The sequence below is a fragment of the Sus scrofa genome, chromosome 13 (genome assembly GCF_000003025.6).
Source record: "Sus scrofa isolate TJ Tabasco breed Duroc chromosome 13, Sscrofa11.1, whole genome shotgun sequence".
Classification (NCBI taxonomy): domain Eukaryota; kingdom Metazoa; phylum Chordata; class Mammalia; order Artiodactyla; family Suidae; genus Sus; species Sus scrofa.
Genome location: NC_010455.5, coordinates 28,522,374 through 28,541,859, shown reverse-complemented (window position 1 = coordinate 28,541,859; position 19,486 = coordinate 28,522,374). Strand labels below are relative to the sequence as shown.

Here is a 19,486-nt window from a genome sequence, read left to right as displayed (position 1 = left end):
AGCAACTTGGCAAGATATATACATGCTGAGGTTGTGCACAAGCTGTGACCCAGAAATGCCACTTCTCCCACAGGCTAAGGAGTCAGGGACAAGGATATCCATTGGAGCAAAACTCTGAAACAACCTAAAACTCTATCAATGTGAAAATGGATAATTAAATACGGTCACAATGATACAGCACTTCTAATAGATGAACTAACTCTAGAGACACAGTTAGAAAAAAACGAGTAAATCTTGAAGCAAAATACTGGCGAAAAAAACCATGCAGAATATTAAGACATCTTTCATAAAAAATGGAAAACACACAATACTCTACGTAAGGGTATATATCCATAAACAACATATAGAATAAATCATGAAATCATGAAGGCAAAGGTTATACACCAGCTATTTTTAAACTGGAGGATTGGAATCTGATTGTGGAGAGGCACAACTGTATCTGTAACATTAAAAAAAAAAAGCTGAGATTAATAAGATTAACGGTAATATCTATTACATCAGGATGGCAGGTCTGAGTACTTATGATAATGTTCTCTGCACTTCTATGTGGGAAATGCTATTAACTTTTTCAAGTATCCTAATTAAGCTCAGGGGGTAGAGACTACCTAGGGAAAGCGGACAGAGAGAAAAAGAGAAAGCAGCATAGAACTGAATCTGACGTAGAGTGGACAAATCCCTCAAAACACACAAAACAAAACTGACACAGAAAAGAAAACAAACAAACAAACAAACAAATAAAAAAAAACAAACAGAAGATCTCAATAGCCCTATAACCATTAAAGAAATAGAACAACTTCCCACAAAGACAACTCGAGGGTCAGATACCATCACTGGTGAATGCTACTGAACAATAAAGGAAGAAAGAACACCAATAATAATGCTTTCAGAAAATGGGAAGATGGGAACACTTCCTAACTTTTTTTATAAGCCAGCATAACTCTGATGTTAAACAAAAAGACATTATAAAAAATTATTAACAAAAGAATACATAATATATATAGACATTCAAAAAATACATCCTGACCAAATGAAATTTGTTCTAGGAACACAAGGTTGGTTTAGCATTTTTTTTTTAAATCAATCAACATAATACATTACATTAACAGATTAAAGTTGAAAAACCATGTATAATCTCAGTAGATGTAGAAAAAATATTTCACAAAAATCAATACCCACTCATGATAAAAACTCTCAGCAAACTAGGAGTACAGGCATAACCTCATTTTACTGCACTTAGCCTTATTGCACTTGGCAGATACGATGGGGTGTTTTATTTTACAAACTGATGGTTTGTGGTAATCCTACATTGAACAAGTCTATATCAGCAGCATTTTTCTAACAGCATTATTTTTAAATTAAGGTATGTACCTTTTTTTTTTTTTTTTGTCTTTCTAGAGCTGCACCTGTGACATATGGAGATTCCCAAGCTAGGGGTCCAATCTGAGCTACAACTGCTGGCTTATACCACAACCACAGCAATGCAGGATCTGAGCTGTGTCTGTGACCTACACCACAGCTCACTGCAATGCCAGATTCTTAACCCACTGAGCAAGGCCAGGGATCGAACCCGAAACCTCATGGTTCCTAGTTGGATTTGTCTCTGCTGCACCACGATGGGAATTCCAAGGTATGTACATTTTTTTAGAGATGACGCTGTTGTGCTATTGCACACAAGAGACTACAGTGTAATGTAAACATACTTTTTTTTTTTTTTTGCTTTTTTTTTGCTATTTAGGGCCACACCTGCAGCATATGAAGGTTCCCAGGCTAGGGGGTCTAATCAGAGCTGTAGCCGCCAGCCTATGCCACAGCCACAGCAACGCCAGATCCTTAACCCGCTGAGCGAGGCCAGGGAGCGAACCCACCTCATGGTTCCTAGTCAGATTCATTTCCACTGCGCCACAACAGGAACTCCTAAACATATATGCACTGAGAAACCAAAAAAGTTCGTGTGACTTGCTTTACTGCGCTATCTGCTTTATTACAATCCTATGGAACAGAACTCGCAGTATCTCCAAGGCCTAACTGTAATAGGGAACTTTCCAACCTGGTTAGAGATGCAAAGATGCAGCAGAGCAGGAAAACCCTGCGGAGTAAGCTGGGAGGAAGAAATCAAAACACAGGAGAAAACCCTGGAAAGTAGGGTCTCATGTCAAGAGAACAGTCTTCCAAGGACGGGAAAATGGTCCACTGTATGACATGCTACTGAGGTGAGAAAGAGGAGGACAGAGACACATCCAGGGAGGTCACTGGTGACCTAGAAGAGAGCAGACTTGGTACACGGGTCACTCCATTTTTATTTCCCATATGCTGTTCTTGGTGCGCCTTAGAATGATTTCTATACCTCCAGTCAAGAATTGAGCAAATCGGAGATCCCGCTGTGGCTCAGCAGAAATGAACCTGATTAGATTCCATGAGGTTGCGGGTTCGATCCCTGGCCTCACTCAGTGGGTTGAAGATCCGGTGTTGCCATGAGATGTGGTGTAGGTCACAGACACAGCTCGGATCCCTCGTTGCAGTGGCCATGGCATAGGCCAGCAGCTGCAGCTCCAGTTCAACCCCTAGCCTGGAAACTTCCATATGCCACAGGTGTGGCCCTAAAAGGCAAAGCAAAACAAAACGAAACAAAAGATGGACTTAAGTAAATCAACCAATAAGTAACAAGTTATAGAAAAAGGCAAACTATACTAAATTTTTCTTAGGCTTACTGACCAATTTTGAACCTAAGACTCCTATATTACTATATAATACAGCAGAAAGAATAGTGTTTGGAATAAAGCTGGGGCTCAAGGACTATGCATTGAAGGAATTAATCAATACATATGTCAGATGTATTGATATTCCAGATCCAATATTCCTTCCCTCCTTAGAGTAAGGACCACTGAACCTGACCCGAATCCAATCTCACTGTATCCCTGGGACTAGTCCCGACACTGGGAAAGAAGGGTTTTAAAACAACAGGAAGCCCAACAGGCTTTCACACTATTGACTATTACAGAGATTTCTGTTTCACTTTTGCCATTATTGCTCAGAAATAGCAGAACAAGTTTTCACTGTATTTGGCAGTTATTTGGGGTTGGATCTCACTTAAATATGGGCCCTGAAAATTAACAAGAAATTAATTTCAGGAATATCTGGAGGACACCCCCCCCACCCCAAAGAAGGCCTATGATCTTAAAAAAAAGCAACTGAGGAGTTCCCGTCGTGGTACAGTGGTTAACGAATATGACTAGGAACCATGAGGTTGCAGGTTCGGTCCCTGGCCTTGCTCAGTGGGTTAAGGATCCGGTGTTGCCGTGAGCTGTGGTGTAGGTTGCAGACACAGCTCGGATCCCGAGTTGCTGCGGCTGTGGCATAGGCCAGCAGCTACAGCTCTAATTAGACCCCTAGCCTGGGAAACTCCATGTGCCGAGGAAGCAGCCCTAGAAAAGGCAAAAAGACCAAAAAAACAAAAACATAAAAGCAACTGAAACTCAGGAACAGAGGAAATCCTAGCTGCCTGCTGGTCATACTGACTAAGATACCAAAACTAAATAATGGTTTCAGGCACCAACCAAGTCACAGGACAGATAATACAAATTGCAGGTAATGGTTTACAGTCAAGCTGCTTCTCAGAAGGTAACTCTGTGCAGCAGGCCCCGGCAGAAGAGAGCACGGATTCATTTATTAAATGGCACTGAATGATTCTGCACAGTTAAGTCAGATTGGTATAAATAATAATCATGGCTACCACTTACTAAGGGATACATGTGCCAGACACATGTACTATCTCATTTAACCTGCACAATGGCCCAGGAGGGAAGAATAGTTATTATCCCTATTTCCAAGATGAGAAAAGTGGGATTCAAGGACATTTAATGACTTGTGTAGGGTCACCCAGTGAGGAAGTGGTATAATGGTGTTCAAACCCAGGTTGCCCAATCCCAGGGTCCAGCGTGACCTTGGGCTTCAGTTACTGCAAGGGACTCCCTTTTGTCTTTTGGGCCTGGGCTGCCTACAAGGGTCCCAATGCCTTTGAGTCTGGAGTCCTACCTTGAGCTTTCTCTGTAACATCTCATCCATCCAGGGGAATCAGAATTCTACCTACACTCCCTCAACCACCTATCTGCTAATGTACCAGAAATGTAGTTTTGCTGTAAAAGCTTAATCTTTAGCAACCGGCGTGTACTTACTAACTGTCCAAAATAAGTTGGCTTAAGTTAAAAAAAAAAAAAAAAAAAAAAGCTAAATCTAATTGAAAAACTACAGTTAGATAAAGAATTATACTTCATGCCAAGAGCCAATTCATTCTGCACCACCTCTTTCTAATAAACACTGCAGAAGTGATGGAAAGCAATGTCTGGGAAAAATAACACCTGGCATAGCACAGGGAGGCATCGCTTGGGGAAGGCACATCCCTGAATCTGACAGTAAAAGTGATTAACTCTTCAAGTCACAAGGAGACACTGTAACTTGACTTCCTTTTTAGGAACACCTCTTGCTGCCAACATCAGTTCGGCATAAATTTTCAAACCAATTATGACAATGGATGCATTTAACTTTCTTTTTCCTTTTTTTTTTTTTTTTTTGTCTTTTTGCTATTTCTTGGGCCGCTCCCGCGGTATGTGGAGGTTCGTAGGCTAGGGGTCCAATCGGAGCTGTAGCCACCGGCCTAGGCCAGAGCCACAGCAACGCAGGATCCGAGCTGCGTCTGCGACCTACACCACAGCTCACAGCAACGCCAGATCGTTAACCCACTGAGCAAGGGCAGGGACTGAACCCGCAACCTCATGGTTCCTAGTCGGATTCGTTAACCACTGCGCCAAGACGGGAACTCAGCATTTAACTTTCTAAAAGAAAATCCTTACAAAGAATTGGGAGGCGACAGATACCCTTTACACAGGCCCTGAGAGGTTAATAATAGCAACTGCCAGTGGGAGTGCCAGTAAATGTTGAACAACTGACTCTCTGGCAGAAAAAGCCCAGATTTGTAGGGTTTACTAATTCCCATAATGTAAAGGCTCCCACCATGGCAGATTTCACGCTGCTAGGGTGACCGATAATCATCATGAAGTTGAGCAGAGATGTGCACAGTGGGTTCTCAGGAGCTGGTAGGCGCAGGCTCCCCCTCTCTGCTGGCGAAGCTGATATTTATTGGTCATGTATTTATGTGCCAGGTACGTGCTGAGTGCTTCACAGTCATCCTCTTTGAATCCTTGTACCAGGCCAATGGGCAGGCTCTATCCTATCCCCATTTTACAGATGAGATAAAACTAGGTCTCAGAGAGGTAAATTCAGTCATTAGCTAAAGGTCACATAGCTGATATTTGAATGCTGGCCATCTGGTTCATCGGTTCATGCTCTCAGCCCCCTTTCGGCCCCACTTCTCTAGGGAAGCTGTTAAAGCAGCTACAGTGATCATTCCCACCTCATCTGATAGACGACGTGTTGCTAAAGAGTAAAGTGCAGGCTCTGGAGTAACCGGCTACCAGGTAAAGGGGTCTGAGCCACATGCCGCCTTCTCTCCCTCTCCCAGTACATTTCACCTTGTCCTTCCAGACTCACGTCACATGTTCTCTCTTTAGAGGAGACTTTCCCAACTCCCCCAGAGCTGTTACTCCCCATATATTTTCTGTTATAAAACTTTTACTTTTTTCATTATAAAACAAATACATGCTCATTAGAGAAGACAGAAAATATCAAATACAAGGAGAAAACGCTTGTGGCTCCACCTCCTACTCAGAGCATCTGGTCCTCACTTGTACCGCTGGATTCACTCCCCTGTACAATGTTTATCTACTTATGGGTTTCAGCCCCAGCGGACTGTGCACTCCTCCTGGGAGACACCATGCATTACCCACACTTGTCACCTCCTTTGACCACACCACACCCTGCCTCCATCCCCAGTCTGACACCCAGGGCCCAGCTGCCCCCCAGTTAATCCAGATGCTTTATTATGTCTTCCAGCTCTTCAGAGGAAACCCTGTGCTTTTCATGTTTGTCTTCAAAGCTGTCCTAATCTTCACCAAGACTGGTTTCCTTCCTTTGTCCTGAACATAGTAGGGCAGGAAGGTGCCGTTCTAGCTGGTGTCTTCCCTTACCTGCATCCCTCTCATCTTCTGGAAGCGTGCAATGGTGTCACTGATGGTGTACACACGCACGTGGCCCATGTGCAGCTTGCCGGAGGGATACGGGAACATGGAAAGCACGTAAAACTTGGGCTTCGATTTCTAGGGAAGAATGACAAAAAATGACAAGGACTATTAATTAAGCATTCAGAGGGAACTCTCTATGCACATAATATTTTGGCTTTTTATATGCCAAAATATAGCATAATTTAATATTATCAAATACCAAAATTTAAAGCCCTGGCTTAACCTAAAGAATGTCCAAAATAATGCCAGACAACCTCAAAGTGCTAATTATCCATGTGTTTTTTGTTTTATTTTGTTTACTTTTTAGGGCCGCATTTGCAGCATATGGACGTTCCCAGGCTAGGGGTCGAATTGGAGTTGTGGCTGCAGGCCTATACCACAACCACTGCAACGCCAGATCTTTAACCCACTGAGTGAGGCCAGGGATCAAACCCGCATCCTCATGGATGCTAGTCAGGTTCGTTACCACCGAGGCACAATGGGAACTCCAACACGTGTATTTTTATATCTTTTTCTCTTGGGAAAGCTTCTCTTTTAGAATAGCTACCTAGATCTTAAACAACTATATCTTTTTCCAAATGAAGCTCTGACACATGTCTATATCATACCAGGGAACAATAGTGAATCACAGAGATGCGACATCTCTAAAAATGGAGCCCCTCCCTAAATTCCCTGTAGACTTGGATTGGGCAGTACGAGCTGGGGCTGGCTTCCTCGGCTGTATTGTGAGCTTATCTTTGAACTGAAAAAGTTGAAATGGGAAAGTAATGAGAAAATCTTCGCCAGGCTGCTGTTTCCCAGGGGGTGATCTGCAGGCAGCCTCAGGGCAGGATTATGTAACTCTCTGGCCTCCAAAGACACAGCTGCATCATGAGAAACGCAGAAAAAATGGGATATGCATCAGAAGAGAATGAACACAGGGCAGGAAGGAGGTCCTTCGTGGAACGCCAACTTCTGGCACCTTAGTTCTTCCACCGTGAAATGGGGAATGTTGTCACGAGTTTGTGCACACGAGGGGAGAAGGCTCCACGGGAAATGTGGCTGTCATTTAACTGATTCCTTACTGAGGAACTGCTGTTCAAGAGCAAGGACCGTGTTTTAATTATCTCCCCCACCCCACCCCCACCTTCCCAACTGCCCCAGCAGGAGTTTAATAACTGTTAGATACACGTTTGTCCGCCTTTGCGATCTGAAGCCTGATAACATGCCTCTGCACAGCACTTATTACCGAAGGGCATTTTTCCCAGGACGCTTCACCTATCCTGTCCACGTGTCAGGAACGGTCCCCCTAGCCAGCCTTACCTCTTCCCACTGGGGAGAAGGGGCATCTCTGAAGAAAGGAGGAGAACAGGTAACTACTTCTATTTCGTTACTGAGTCTGGACCATCTGATTTCATCACTGTTTTATTTATTTCTGCTTTCGGTTTTTTTTCTGTCCTTACTCCCTTCTAAGAGCTCTACTAGAGTTCTTTAAGGCTTGGCTTCTCCAAAATTAGTGAAAACAAATGCAAAACACATTGAGAACTATGTTTAGATACTCATGTTGCAACAGAAGAAAGGGTGGGGGAAAAACTGTAATTGTAATGTATACATGTAAGGATAACCTGACCCCCTTGCTGTACAGTGGGAAAAGAAAAAAAAAAAAAAAAGAAAAAGAACTGATCAAAAAAAACAAAAAACAAATGCAAAACAGAATATTCATGACCATTCTTTTGTGTATGTGTATGTATGGGAGGGGGGTATTTTTTGCTAAGTATTTGCGTGACTGATAACTGACAGCCAACTGTAATCAGGGGAGCAGAAACCAGAAATCAGATTCTTTCCAGATTTCATTTGACGCCCTGCTCTAAATGACTTTCAGCAAAGAATTTTAACAAATCTTTAGCAGGACCGCTAACATGTGGCAAAATAGGCCAGAGTGGCACTTATCTCTGGCTGTTCACACTCTGGAAATTACCGAGTGGTAAGTAAAGCGGTCTGAAGGAAGAGAAGGGAAAAGCGATTAAGTAAGGTGTCTGGATAACATGCAAACTAGGAGATTTGAAATAGTGAAGTGATAGCTGCTATTGATTTCTAGAAATAGATGGAAAGCAACACGCTGATCACACACTTTAATCAGCAACTGCAGATCTGTAACTCTTAGGAAAACCCCAGGAGCTTAAGAGAGGATCTGAGATGCAGGAGTCAATGGGGACTCACAAATTCTTTAACCCTCTCCTCAGCTTGTAAACAAGTCTCTTAAAGGAGGTGCAAAACCTCGTTCTGCTACTTGGTGCAGAATCCGGAAATAAGTGAACTATCCACTCGATTCAAACCGTACTCATTGCAGTGGATTAGGCCTTCTGACTTTCCTTTGGGAATTTTTAGGGATGTGGGAAAACAGCTGTTACAGAATTCTCTGGGATCTGAAAAAACAATCAAATATTTGATATAAATTATTCCTAGTTTTTCATTTTAAAGTTTTTATATTAGATCTATGCTTTCATTATAATCACCTTGTTTTTACTATAGGGGCATAGATAGGTAGGTAGGTAGACAGATATAGATAGATATAAATATATATTTTTTTGGTTTGGTTTTATTTTTGTTTTTGGCTGCACCCAAGGCATGGGGAAGTTCCTGGGCCAGGGATTGAAACTGGGCCACAGCAGCGACCTGAGCCACTGCAGTGACAATGCCAGATTCTTAACCCACTGAGCCACACAGGAACTCTTATTTATAGGGACATATATTTTTTTAATTATGCTTATTTAACAATTTGCCCCAAACATTTTCCACGTATAGCTTCTTCATTAACATCTCCTTTCTGTATGTCTGTCCAACAGATTAAATTTACAGTAAAATCAAGAGATAGTTACATACTAGCTAAGCAGAACTACAAAACTGAGTTTATAGAAGATATATAGAAAAGTTCTGCTAGGAGTTCCTGTCGTGGCTCAGTGGTTAATGAATCCGACTAGGAACCATGAGGTTGAGGGTTTGACTGCCGGCCTTGCTCAGTGGGTTAATGATCCAGTGTTGCTGTGAGCTGTGGTGTAGGCCAGCGTCTACAGCTCCGATTCAACCCCTAGCCTGGGAACCTCCATATGCTGCGGGAGCGGCCCTAGAAATGGCAAAAAGACAAAAAAAAAAAAAAAAAAAAAAAGAAAAGTTCTGCTAGCACAAGTCTAATTTACTATTCATGAATATTTTTGTTTATTGCAGAAAACATATTCAGTTTACTGACTGCCCTTGCCTTTTGCTTTTCTGTGTGAATTAAGTCATTTTCCTCTGTGACAATGACATGAGTTCTGTCCTCTGGGGGCGGAAAAGACATAAGGGATTATGGGAGTTTATATTATAATTGAGCAAGAATCTGATTGAAAGGGAAATTTTCATAATTATATAAAACTGTAAGAATTTAAGCCTTTAAAAGAAATTAAGATTGGAAGCGATGGAAAAAGATGGCTTTTATAAGGGGGTCCTATTGTTTTTGTCAGCTTCTGATGTCGGGAGAAAGACAACTTCCGCCTCTTTATAGATCATGCTCTTAAGCTGTTGCTGAGCACTGCCCATCAGTAAACAGGCTGCCTAAAGACCCCCCCCTCCGACCCCCCCCCCGCAGGCACACAACCACCTCTGATCTCACCCAGAGACAAAGCCCCACCCACCAGAGGGGTAGGAATCAGCTCCATCTACCAGTGGGCAGGCACCAGTCCCACCCATCAGGAAGGACCACCCAATAGGAGCCTGTAGCCTGGATTCTGGTGCGAGCGAGCTTTGCCACTAGCTGTGAGACCTTAGACAAATCCCTATGGGGATTTCTGGGCTGAGTTTACAATCTATAAATCAAAAGTGCGGCAAAAGAAGATTCCCAGTGAAAGCATGAGCTCAGGAATCAAACGTGTCGGGGTGTGAATCCTAGGCTCTGACACAGGATAGTTGTGCATCCTGACAAATTACCAAACCTCCCCCCTGAGCCTCAGTTTTCTTACCCTGAAAATGAGGATAATAATACCCACCTTCAAGGCTGTTTCTGGGTTAAAAAGGTAATACGTGGAAAGGTGGCACCTGACACAGTAAAGTGCACATTAAATCGAAGTTCTTTTTCTAACAATGACTATGATGATGATGCTAAGATAGTCAGTTCTAGAAACTCCTTCCAGTAAATTTCAAATGTAGCTAATATCAGAGCGAGGTCGGTTAGAGATGCTTGAGAATCTACCGGCATCTAGTCATGTTCTCATTCCTGACAAAGACACATCACCCATTTTTATCCTCTTGTATCTTTCATTTATGTAACACTTCAGTTTGTAAAATGTACTCAATCATATCTTCTCATCTGATTTTCAAAACAATTCTGTGAAATAAACAATGCAAGGAATCTGAAGATCAGAGAGGTTAAATGGTGCTGCTGAGATCACAATGATTTGGAGGCAGAGCTAGTATTATTGCCCAGGCTCTAGGCTCCTCAATCAGTGCTCTCCCTGCTTCACCATTCCCCAATTCAAGCCCTGATAGAACGCCACCACGGGACCACCCACAATGTCCCTAAAGCTATTTACCCAATTGGTAAAACAGTTTATTTTGATCCATTTAATTTTTTTTTCTTTTCAGGGCCAAACCTGCAGCATATGGAAATTCCCAAGCTAGGGCTCTAATTGGAGCTGCAGCTACCAGTCTACACAACAGCCTCAGCAACTCAGGATCTGAGCCACATCTGCGAGCTACACCACAGCTCACGGCCAAACTGGATCCTTAACCCACTGAGCAAGGCCAGGGATCAAACCTGCATCCTCAAGAATGGGTTCACTAGTTGGGTTCATTACCACTGAGCCATGATGGGAATTCCCTTGATCCATTTAATTTTTTTAGAAAACCATATGCTTAAGAATGTGATGTCACAAGATCAATAAGCTACAACTTCAAAATGTCCGGAAGTCACTAACCTACACTCTAAACCAAAAGCAAAAAAGCAAAAAGCTAATTTTATGTCCTTCATTCAGAATTAAACTGCTCCCTAAGGTTTGCTTCCCAAAATACATTTAATTGCATTAGTCTGGTCATGCTGCCATGAAGAAGTTGCACTTCCTAATGAGGTAAAAGTCAAGCTTTTATTGTATAATTATATGTTACATTCAAGCCTTCCTTTTTATCATTTCACATGTTACACACTCCATCTCTTTCAATACTAGATCTTCTTTGTAATGAATGCCAAAAACCATCCTTTGCTTTAACACAAATAGCTCCCCACCCCCAGTTTTCATAATGATCAACCTCACAGAAAGAATGAATCTGGAATTCCCGTCAAGGTTCAGGGGAAATGAATCTGACTAGTAACCAGGAGGAGGCAGGTTCAATCCTTGGCCTCACTCAGTGGGTTAAGGATCTGGTGTTGCCGTGAGCTGTGGTATAGGTTGTAGACACAGCTTGGATCCCACACTGTTGTGGCTGTGGTGTAGGCCATCGGCTACAGCTCCGATTCAACCCCTAGCCTGGGAACCTCCATATGCCACAGGTGTGGCCCTAAAAAAAAAAACAAAGAAAAAAAAAAAAAAGAATGAATTTGATAAGAGTGAGAATTAGGAAAAGGCCATTCTAGCAGTGTGGACTTCTGCAGATATATATTTACTCAACTGCTTGCCTTCAGCCTGGTCTCTTTTAATTAGACAGAGAGGATCTGTATTATTTGACTGGTAACTATTATGAAGGGATGGTCAGAATTAATAAAACTCTATTTTATAGTGCTGTGCTCTGAGTAGATTCAGCATTTCACGTAACAAATCACATCTTCCATTTGTCATTTTGACCAGCATTGAGGGGTAAGGGTTAAAACATTCAAGGCTGACCTCTAGCAGGCTAGCCTCCTGGAGAAGCAGTGGGCCTCCAGCAGAGCACTCAATGGAAACTGGCTATAGACAAGTACTTAAAAAAATTGCTGAGCTGGTACAGACAGACCACAAGCCAAGGCTACACTAACTTACACAGCTGCTACTGCAAGGTTGGACCCACCAGGGAAAGGCTGGTACCTCTCCAAACCGTGAATAGCAGAACAGGTTGGAGGCCAATGTCATGCCAGGGAGGGGCAGGTATTTCTCAAAACATGCAGCTTAAAATCCCACAGCTGAGGGGCCCAGGTGGCTCTCCTAGAGTCTCCCATCTGACTGTGTGCTGCCCCACCAAGCAATGGACCATGATGGACCTGACATCTGTGGTGGCTCCTGTCTTGATGAGTCTGCTCAATAATGCCACTCCAGAATGCCTGGTGTGGCACCACCTGCAGCCACCCTGTGTGTACATGCACCACACTGAACCTCCTCTAAGCACCATCCTTGTCTCTTCCCTCAAAAGCATCCTTGGAAGCAGGTGGGAACTACTATTAACACTGCCCATTTTTGATAAGAAAACTGAAGCACAGATAGATTCAGTCATATGGTTCAAGGTCACATATTTAATCACTTATGTGAATCCAGTCCAAGCCCTGGGCCCCTCTTCTCTACCCTTTCAGCAGCTCTTAGAATACTCACATCAGCTTCTGAAATTTTGGAGGCCTGTTCTTTTATTCGTTGATGCCACCATTTCTCCACATCCTTTCTTGTCTGCAACGTATACTCTTTGGTCCACTTTCCTGTAGCACTGTAAATACCTCTGGAACATCCTGGAATCACTCCTCTTCCCCAGTTGATGACATCTGGCCCACCATTTAGCTGCCTTTGCAGAAGAAAGGCATAAAACCTCAGTCTCTGCCAAGGAGCCATTCTTCAGAAGGTAGGAAAGCCCTGAAAGAGAGGGCAGAGAGCATATGTGTGAGCCGGCTGGATCAGCCCCAAGCTCGTCCTTCCCTTCAGCTCAGAAAGTGCTCCCTGCCCGACCATGTGCTTTCCTCCTATTCCAATGATTTCTTTCCCCGAAAAGACTACTTTAGAAGTGCAGTTGAGCAAAACACAAGCTTCTTAATGGAAAATATTAAAGGTGTTCAATGCTCCCAAAGAGCAAAGATACAAAAGCTGCAAGAGAACAAATGGAGACCACCACCTGGGCTGGCTCCTGCCACAACCTCACAACTTGCCTGGTTGTGGGAGGGAGTGGAGCCCCATTCCTTCCTGCCCTGTAGGCCAACCCAGGGTCTGTCCAACAGGTTTCACTCCCCATTGCCCAGACTTCAGAAGACCTACAAGCACATCTGGGCTTGGCCTTAGGCTCATATATCAGAAGAGAGCGGAATGGAGGTCTCCCAGGAGGACCAGAGACTCTGAACTATGATTAGCATTCTTCATAAGTTAAATATACTCAGTAGGCTGAGCCAGGCAATAACCATTATTTAGAAGACTGCTCATTCATTTAGTTCTTCATCCATTTACCAAATATTTATTGAGTGCCACTAGGTCCATACACTGTTCTAGGCACTGCTGAGACAGTAGTGAACAGAAACAAAGTCCCTTCTTCTATAGCATGTATTTACTACAGAGAAAAGCAAGTAAGACACAGACAAATAAATAACGCGTGTAACAGTGATGAGTGCTGTGGTTTCTTGGAATACAGCTCATAGGCTGGGGCCTACCCAGATCCAGCTGTGATTCAAAATTCAACTTGAATGTTTCACTGGTTTCCACCAAAGATGAATTCCAGAAATGGGACCTCATGGAAGAAGTTGCATGTTTTACCATTGTGTAAAAGGCTGAGGTGACAGTTTATTAAATATTTAAGATTTATTACTAAATAGCCTTAACTTTCTGCCTTCTTACATAACAGCATTAGCTATAGTGAAGAAACAGATAAGAACAGACCTTTCAAAATCAAAGAGAAACAAAGGATGAAACTCTAAGCTGACTTTCTTGATCCTCTCAAAACATCCTCATTCAGGAAGATTTGGCCGGTTTAGCAAAGGTTCTGGTTCACAAATGCTGCCAAGAGGGTTCAGTATAGGCTTATACAAGTGAGTTTCACACACATAAAATGGCATCACAACATTGGCATTTTACAAATTGCTCTGCCCAAGTTTTTGACATACCAATTCCCACTATATTCAATACTTCTTACTTCTTTGAGGGTGGAGTCAGAAGTAAACCAAAACAAAAAAACCCATGAAACCTTCCCATCTCTTGAGCTTGGCTGTTTTAAAGTGTATAGATGTGACACAGATATGAAGGTAAACTATATGAAAACAGTGGAATACCAGCAATTCAGTATGACCAACCTAATATACAGACATTTTGTACAATTAAGGCAATTGCCTTACTTTTTAGGGGTTGAATTTCTATATAATTAAAACTATTCAGGGAGTTGCCTGGTGGCTCATGGGGTTAAGCATCCAGAATTGTCGCTTGTGTGGTGCAGGTTTGATCTCTGGCCTGGGAAATTCTGCGTGCCACATGCAGAATTTAATAAACATGGCCAAAAAATTTAAAAACCAAACAAACAAAACTATCCACAGAAGTCATGGGTTTTACGGTTCTCTTGCTAAGTCAGCATTTTCATAACTTTGTTGTTGTTGTTTTTATTCTTATAGTATTTTTTTTTTCATTGCAATTGTTTTGGGCCTGAAAACTTTTTTTTTTTTTAATTTTCATATCTTCAAAAGCCAAAGAATGCAAGGTTAGCAGAGGGAACACAGATAAGATACCTGCCATTTCTCTCCTAGACTGCATTCCCTAAGAACACAGGAGGAGAGTATTTTGAATACTCCTCTTGAATAGAAATAATGGGAAACAACAAAATTATAAAAATACAAAATTGCCCTGAACTGTAGTCTTCCAAATTTTGTTTCAATACTTGTTAGCCATTGTGAAAGATGAAATAACAAAGAGTGTAGACAGATTACCGATATGAGCAACAAGAAGGTCATTCTTTCACTTAAAATTATAATCCTGTCTCTCTAATTTATACTCTGCACCAAATGACAACTTATAACAACATTTTCTGTCTACCCAATAAGAATAAACTTTCTAAAAATGTTTATATAATACCTGGTTTACAAAATAACCTTTCCTGTACATTAATCCAATGGTATAGACTAGAGAATCCTGAAACAGATCTGAGCTATTTAAAAGAACTTAAAATTCATAAAGGAAAAAGCACAAGTAGATAAGAAGGTGACAGATTTTTCAATAAATGGGGAAATTTTCAAATTAGAGCCCCATCTCAAACCATAAACCAGAGTAAATCCCACATAAATAATTTTTTAAAGTAACATAAAACAAGAAAAAATATAGATGAGCATTTACTAATTCCGTACAGGGTATTCTGTCCTGAGTATAAAAGCAATAGAAGAATTCGTAAGATAATATTAATAAATCTTCCTAAAATATGTAAAATACCTGTATATCAAAAACATCATGAACAAAATTAGAAAGCAAACAATAAGCTGAAAGAAAATTGCCAAAGCTGCAACAAAAGATTATCCTTCTTTATAAAGAGTTCACATATGAGAAGAGAAAAATTTTAAAAAAATTAATTTTAAAAATTGGCAAAGAGAAAAGGAAATACAAATGACTAATAAATACATGAAAAAGACTGACTTTACAATTAATCAAAGAAATGTAAGCTGAGACACCAAAATATTTTGCTCATCAGATTGGCAAAACCCTGTTATTTTTTAAAAATGTGCATTTTTATACACTGCTGGTGGGAATATAAATCAAGTCCACCTCCCCAGGGAACAATCTGGTAATATGTGTCAAGATCTTTTAAGAAAAGTCTGCACTCCTTGTTTAGGGGGAGCCCCAAGACTCAGAAAGGCTCAGCATACAGCACACTCAGGGTTATAGTTTACCACATAGGAAAATCATGGGAAGCCCAGTTCCCTTCCTTTACTTCCCAGGCCCAGCTCTGGGCTACTCCATCACCAGCACCTTGATAGGCACTGCCTCTTCCTAACAAGGAGCAGCAATTTTATTAGAGAAACATGCTCATATCATGAATGTGAAAGGAATAATTCATGCCTTGTATTAGGATCAACTTGGCGCTTTCCTTCCTTAGCTCTCTCACATTCAGTTCCTTGCCTAGATGTTTGGGATCTTTTCTCTCCTTCCATATCCTTCCAAAGTATCAACCCCCACTACTCCACTCCTCTTAAGAGTCAGCCCTGACCTTGCGGCTTAAGGTTAAGTTTTTTTGAAAATGGTGGGGCAGCAGCATGTGACCACAAGGGAGGAGCCCGAATGGACCCCCGAATGACCATCACATATGTACAGAGAAATGGACCCTGAATGACCATCACATATGTAGAGAAACTTGGGAGAAGAGTAGGAAAAGCCAGGCAAAGATAAAGAACATATGGGAAAAATACGAGCGCCCAAGAGTGTGAGAAAGTACCTGGGAAATTAATCAGGAAAGGAACCAAGTTTTGTGCCTCCGAAAATACTGCGTGACCTCGGGGAAATTATTTCAGTTTCTTAAGATGAAGGGGTAAACTAAGATGACTTCTGAGGACCTTCGAGCCCCAACAGGCTGTGACAATGATCTGTGGGTCACAGAGACGATAGGAGCCAATGGATGGCCCTTAATGAGTCCAAACCTTCAGCCCAGGGAGGAAGTGAGGAAGGGGAGCGTGGAGAAAGGAACCCGAGTACAAAAATATGTGTGCACGTGCGTTTCTCTGGCAAAGGGTCCAAAGCTATCAACAAGATCAGCGGCTCAAAAAATCTGAAGATCTAGATCTCAAGAGACTTTTTCAATTCGGAAACTGCACAGCTCAGAGAATGCCAAACCCGGCCCGCACTTTCCTTTTCGGCTCCCAGCAAATCGAAATCTACCGATCCGGGGGTAAAGGAGATCGGGCCTCGTCTCTTGTCCCACTAAGCGCCGGTGAGGGGTTTACCTGCTCACAGGCTCTGGCCTGCGGCTCCTTACGCCTGGGTTCCCACCTTAGGTGAACACACTCTGGCCTGGCACTATGGGCGCCGCCATGTTGGCAAAACAACAACTTTATAGATAGCGGCGGACACAGACAGGCGGGGGCGGAGCCGGAGGAGGCGGAGTGCTGCCCGTCCCGACTCCCGGCATTCCTTGAGGCCCCGGCCGCTGCTCAGCGGTCAAGTCAGGGTTTTGCTCTTCGGACACTGGTACCGCCCCCCGGCCCCACGCCCCGCCCTTGGGCCCAGTCCTACCTTTGTTTGAGGCTGGCGACAGCAAAAATTCTAAACACCTGGGGCGTGGCGGGGGCTCAAATTTTTAACAATCAATTGTGAAAAGCAGACTTGTGAAAGCTATCAGTTTAACTGTCCTATAATAACCTAAGGACGTGGTGTGAAAACCACTGGAAGAGTCGCGGAGCCAGGGTTCAACGACTGTTATAGCTGCCGCCTTCTACGGTGCTTGGTCCAGGGGCTGTCAATCTCTTGAACCTTAATGGGCCACATGATTGTTAAAAAATCTTCCACCATATATGTGGTCTAGCTCTGGGAGAGGCATTATCTAGCCACGACAGAAAGTTAAGTGTACTTTTCTCATCCCTTATGTGGGCTGGGAGTCACGAGAGCATGATGCCTGACTAACCACTTTCCTAGAAGAGTTTATGTATCCCCCCACTCCACTTGGAACTTTCCCATCCCTAGAAAGTGTTTATTCCTATACATAAGTCATATTAAACACTTGATAGGTATAATTTTTTAAAACATAAAACTTGTTTAAAGGAAATTTTGAAGAATATATGTATATATGTGTGTGGGCAATCAGGAATACTGAAAAGAATCTGCTAATTGTGCAAAACTGGTTGATATCCTGTAGGACAAGAAAAAGTAATTTTTTAGAGCTATCTCTTTCTACAGGCTGAAATCAACTGTATCTCTGTCAAACAAAATTTATCCCATTATTCTATATTCTAAATCATACTTAATTTCTGTAGATCTGAACAACAGAAGACAAGTAAATGTGCACACTCCATAACACCAGATAATCCCCAGACCAGCACTCCACCCACATACAATCTCTTGCCAATTTCCAAGTCTTTATCAAACTTTCCTGACAGTTTAAAATCCAAATACTTTGTTATTCCCGGTGGTCTCTAGACAGGCATCAGCCTCACTTGGGAACTTGCTAGGAGAGTAGAATCTCAGGGCCCACCCCAGACCTGCTGAATTGGACTCTGCACTTTAACAAATCTCTAGGGGATTTTTAGGCACACTGAAGTTTGAGAGTTACTGTTTTAGAATGTGAGAATTAGAAAGGATCTTGAGAACCCTCTAGTCCAGGCAAGCTGCTCATTTTACAGATGGATAAACTCAGGATCAAAAGAGCTGTCCAGTTCAAGATCATAGCAAGTTAGTACACTTGTTCCTAGGCATCCCAGGGGGATTGGATCCAGGACCCCTTGAGGATATCAAAATCCTTGGATGCTCAAATCTCTTATTAAAGTGGTATAATATTTGCACATAACATATGCACATCCTCCTGTATACTTTAAATGATCTCTAGATGACCTATAATACCTAATACAATGTAAACACTATACAAATCGTTGTAACTACAATGTAAATGCTATGTAAATAGTTGCTAGGAAATTCAAGTTTTGCTTTTGGGAACTTTCTGGAATTTTGGTGGGGGTGGATATTTGCCGTCTGTGGTTGAATCCACTCATGTAGAACCCACAGATGCAATGGGCTGATTGTAAAAGGTTTAGTATTCAAAACTAGGTCCTTAGCCTGATAAAATAAAATAGTGCCCTTCCCACACTGTAGAGTGAAAGATCATTAATCGCTGAGACAACTTCCAGGCCAATCCTCTCATTACAAAGATGAGGATAGTGGCCTCAGAGATTGGATATAGCGTGCCTGACGTCACATAGCTAGTTGACAGCAGAGCCAGGATTCCAATCCCCTCCTGATCTCTCTACTCCTGAAACCAGACGCTTCCTTTAAGTGGCCACCATGGAAGAACTGACTTTCACATTAACATACCACACAAGGTTACTTAACCTTCAAGGATATCATGGCTGTATCAGTATATACCTAGAGTGCCCTTTCTCTGATTTACCCAAAACGCTAAATTCTAAGTAGCCGCTATCTTTATTTTGATTCAAAATATCTCTTATGAATTAAAGTTGACATTGACATTTCTAGGAGATCGTTTCAAATATAATTTTTCTTAGCATTCACTTGCTTTACTGGAAAGTTGCTATTTTTACATCAAAGAAAACAGTAGCATGAAAGTAAATTTCTTTTACTCTTAGGAAATATTATTAAAGAGACCAGTTGTGGAGCTATGTAAAAAGTTATCCTGTTTTTTTTTTTTTTTTTTAAAGGAAAGGAAATAAATGAAATGCATGTGTTAGTATATGCATGGAAAGAAATCTAGAAAGAAATATGTCTCGAACCATTTCCTGTGATGATCTCTAATGACAGAGGGGTTCTATGGGCCTTTCTCTTCATGAGCAT

The 19,486-nt window shown here is 42.1% G+C and overlaps 1 protein-coding gene across 1 annotated transcript in view; it reads right to left on the bottom strand.

Moving 5' to 3' along the window:
- LARS2 (leucyl-tRNA synthetase 2, mitochondrial) overlaps positions 1-17,082 on the bottom strand; it is a 167,550-nt gene extending 150,468 nt beyond the window's left edge. The window contains exons 1-3 of the mRNA XM_021068636.1: positions 16,933-17,082; positions 12,641-12,892; positions 6,081-6,209 (exon numbers count right to left, since the gene is read on the bottom strand). Of these exons, the coding sequence (XP_020924295.1) occupies positions 6,081-6,209; positions 12,641-12,871 (360 nt within the window). The 5' untranslated portion in view covers positions 12,872-12,892; positions 16,933-17,082. The remainder of the gene's footprint in view (positions 1-6,080; positions 6,210-12,640; positions 12,893-16,932) is intronic.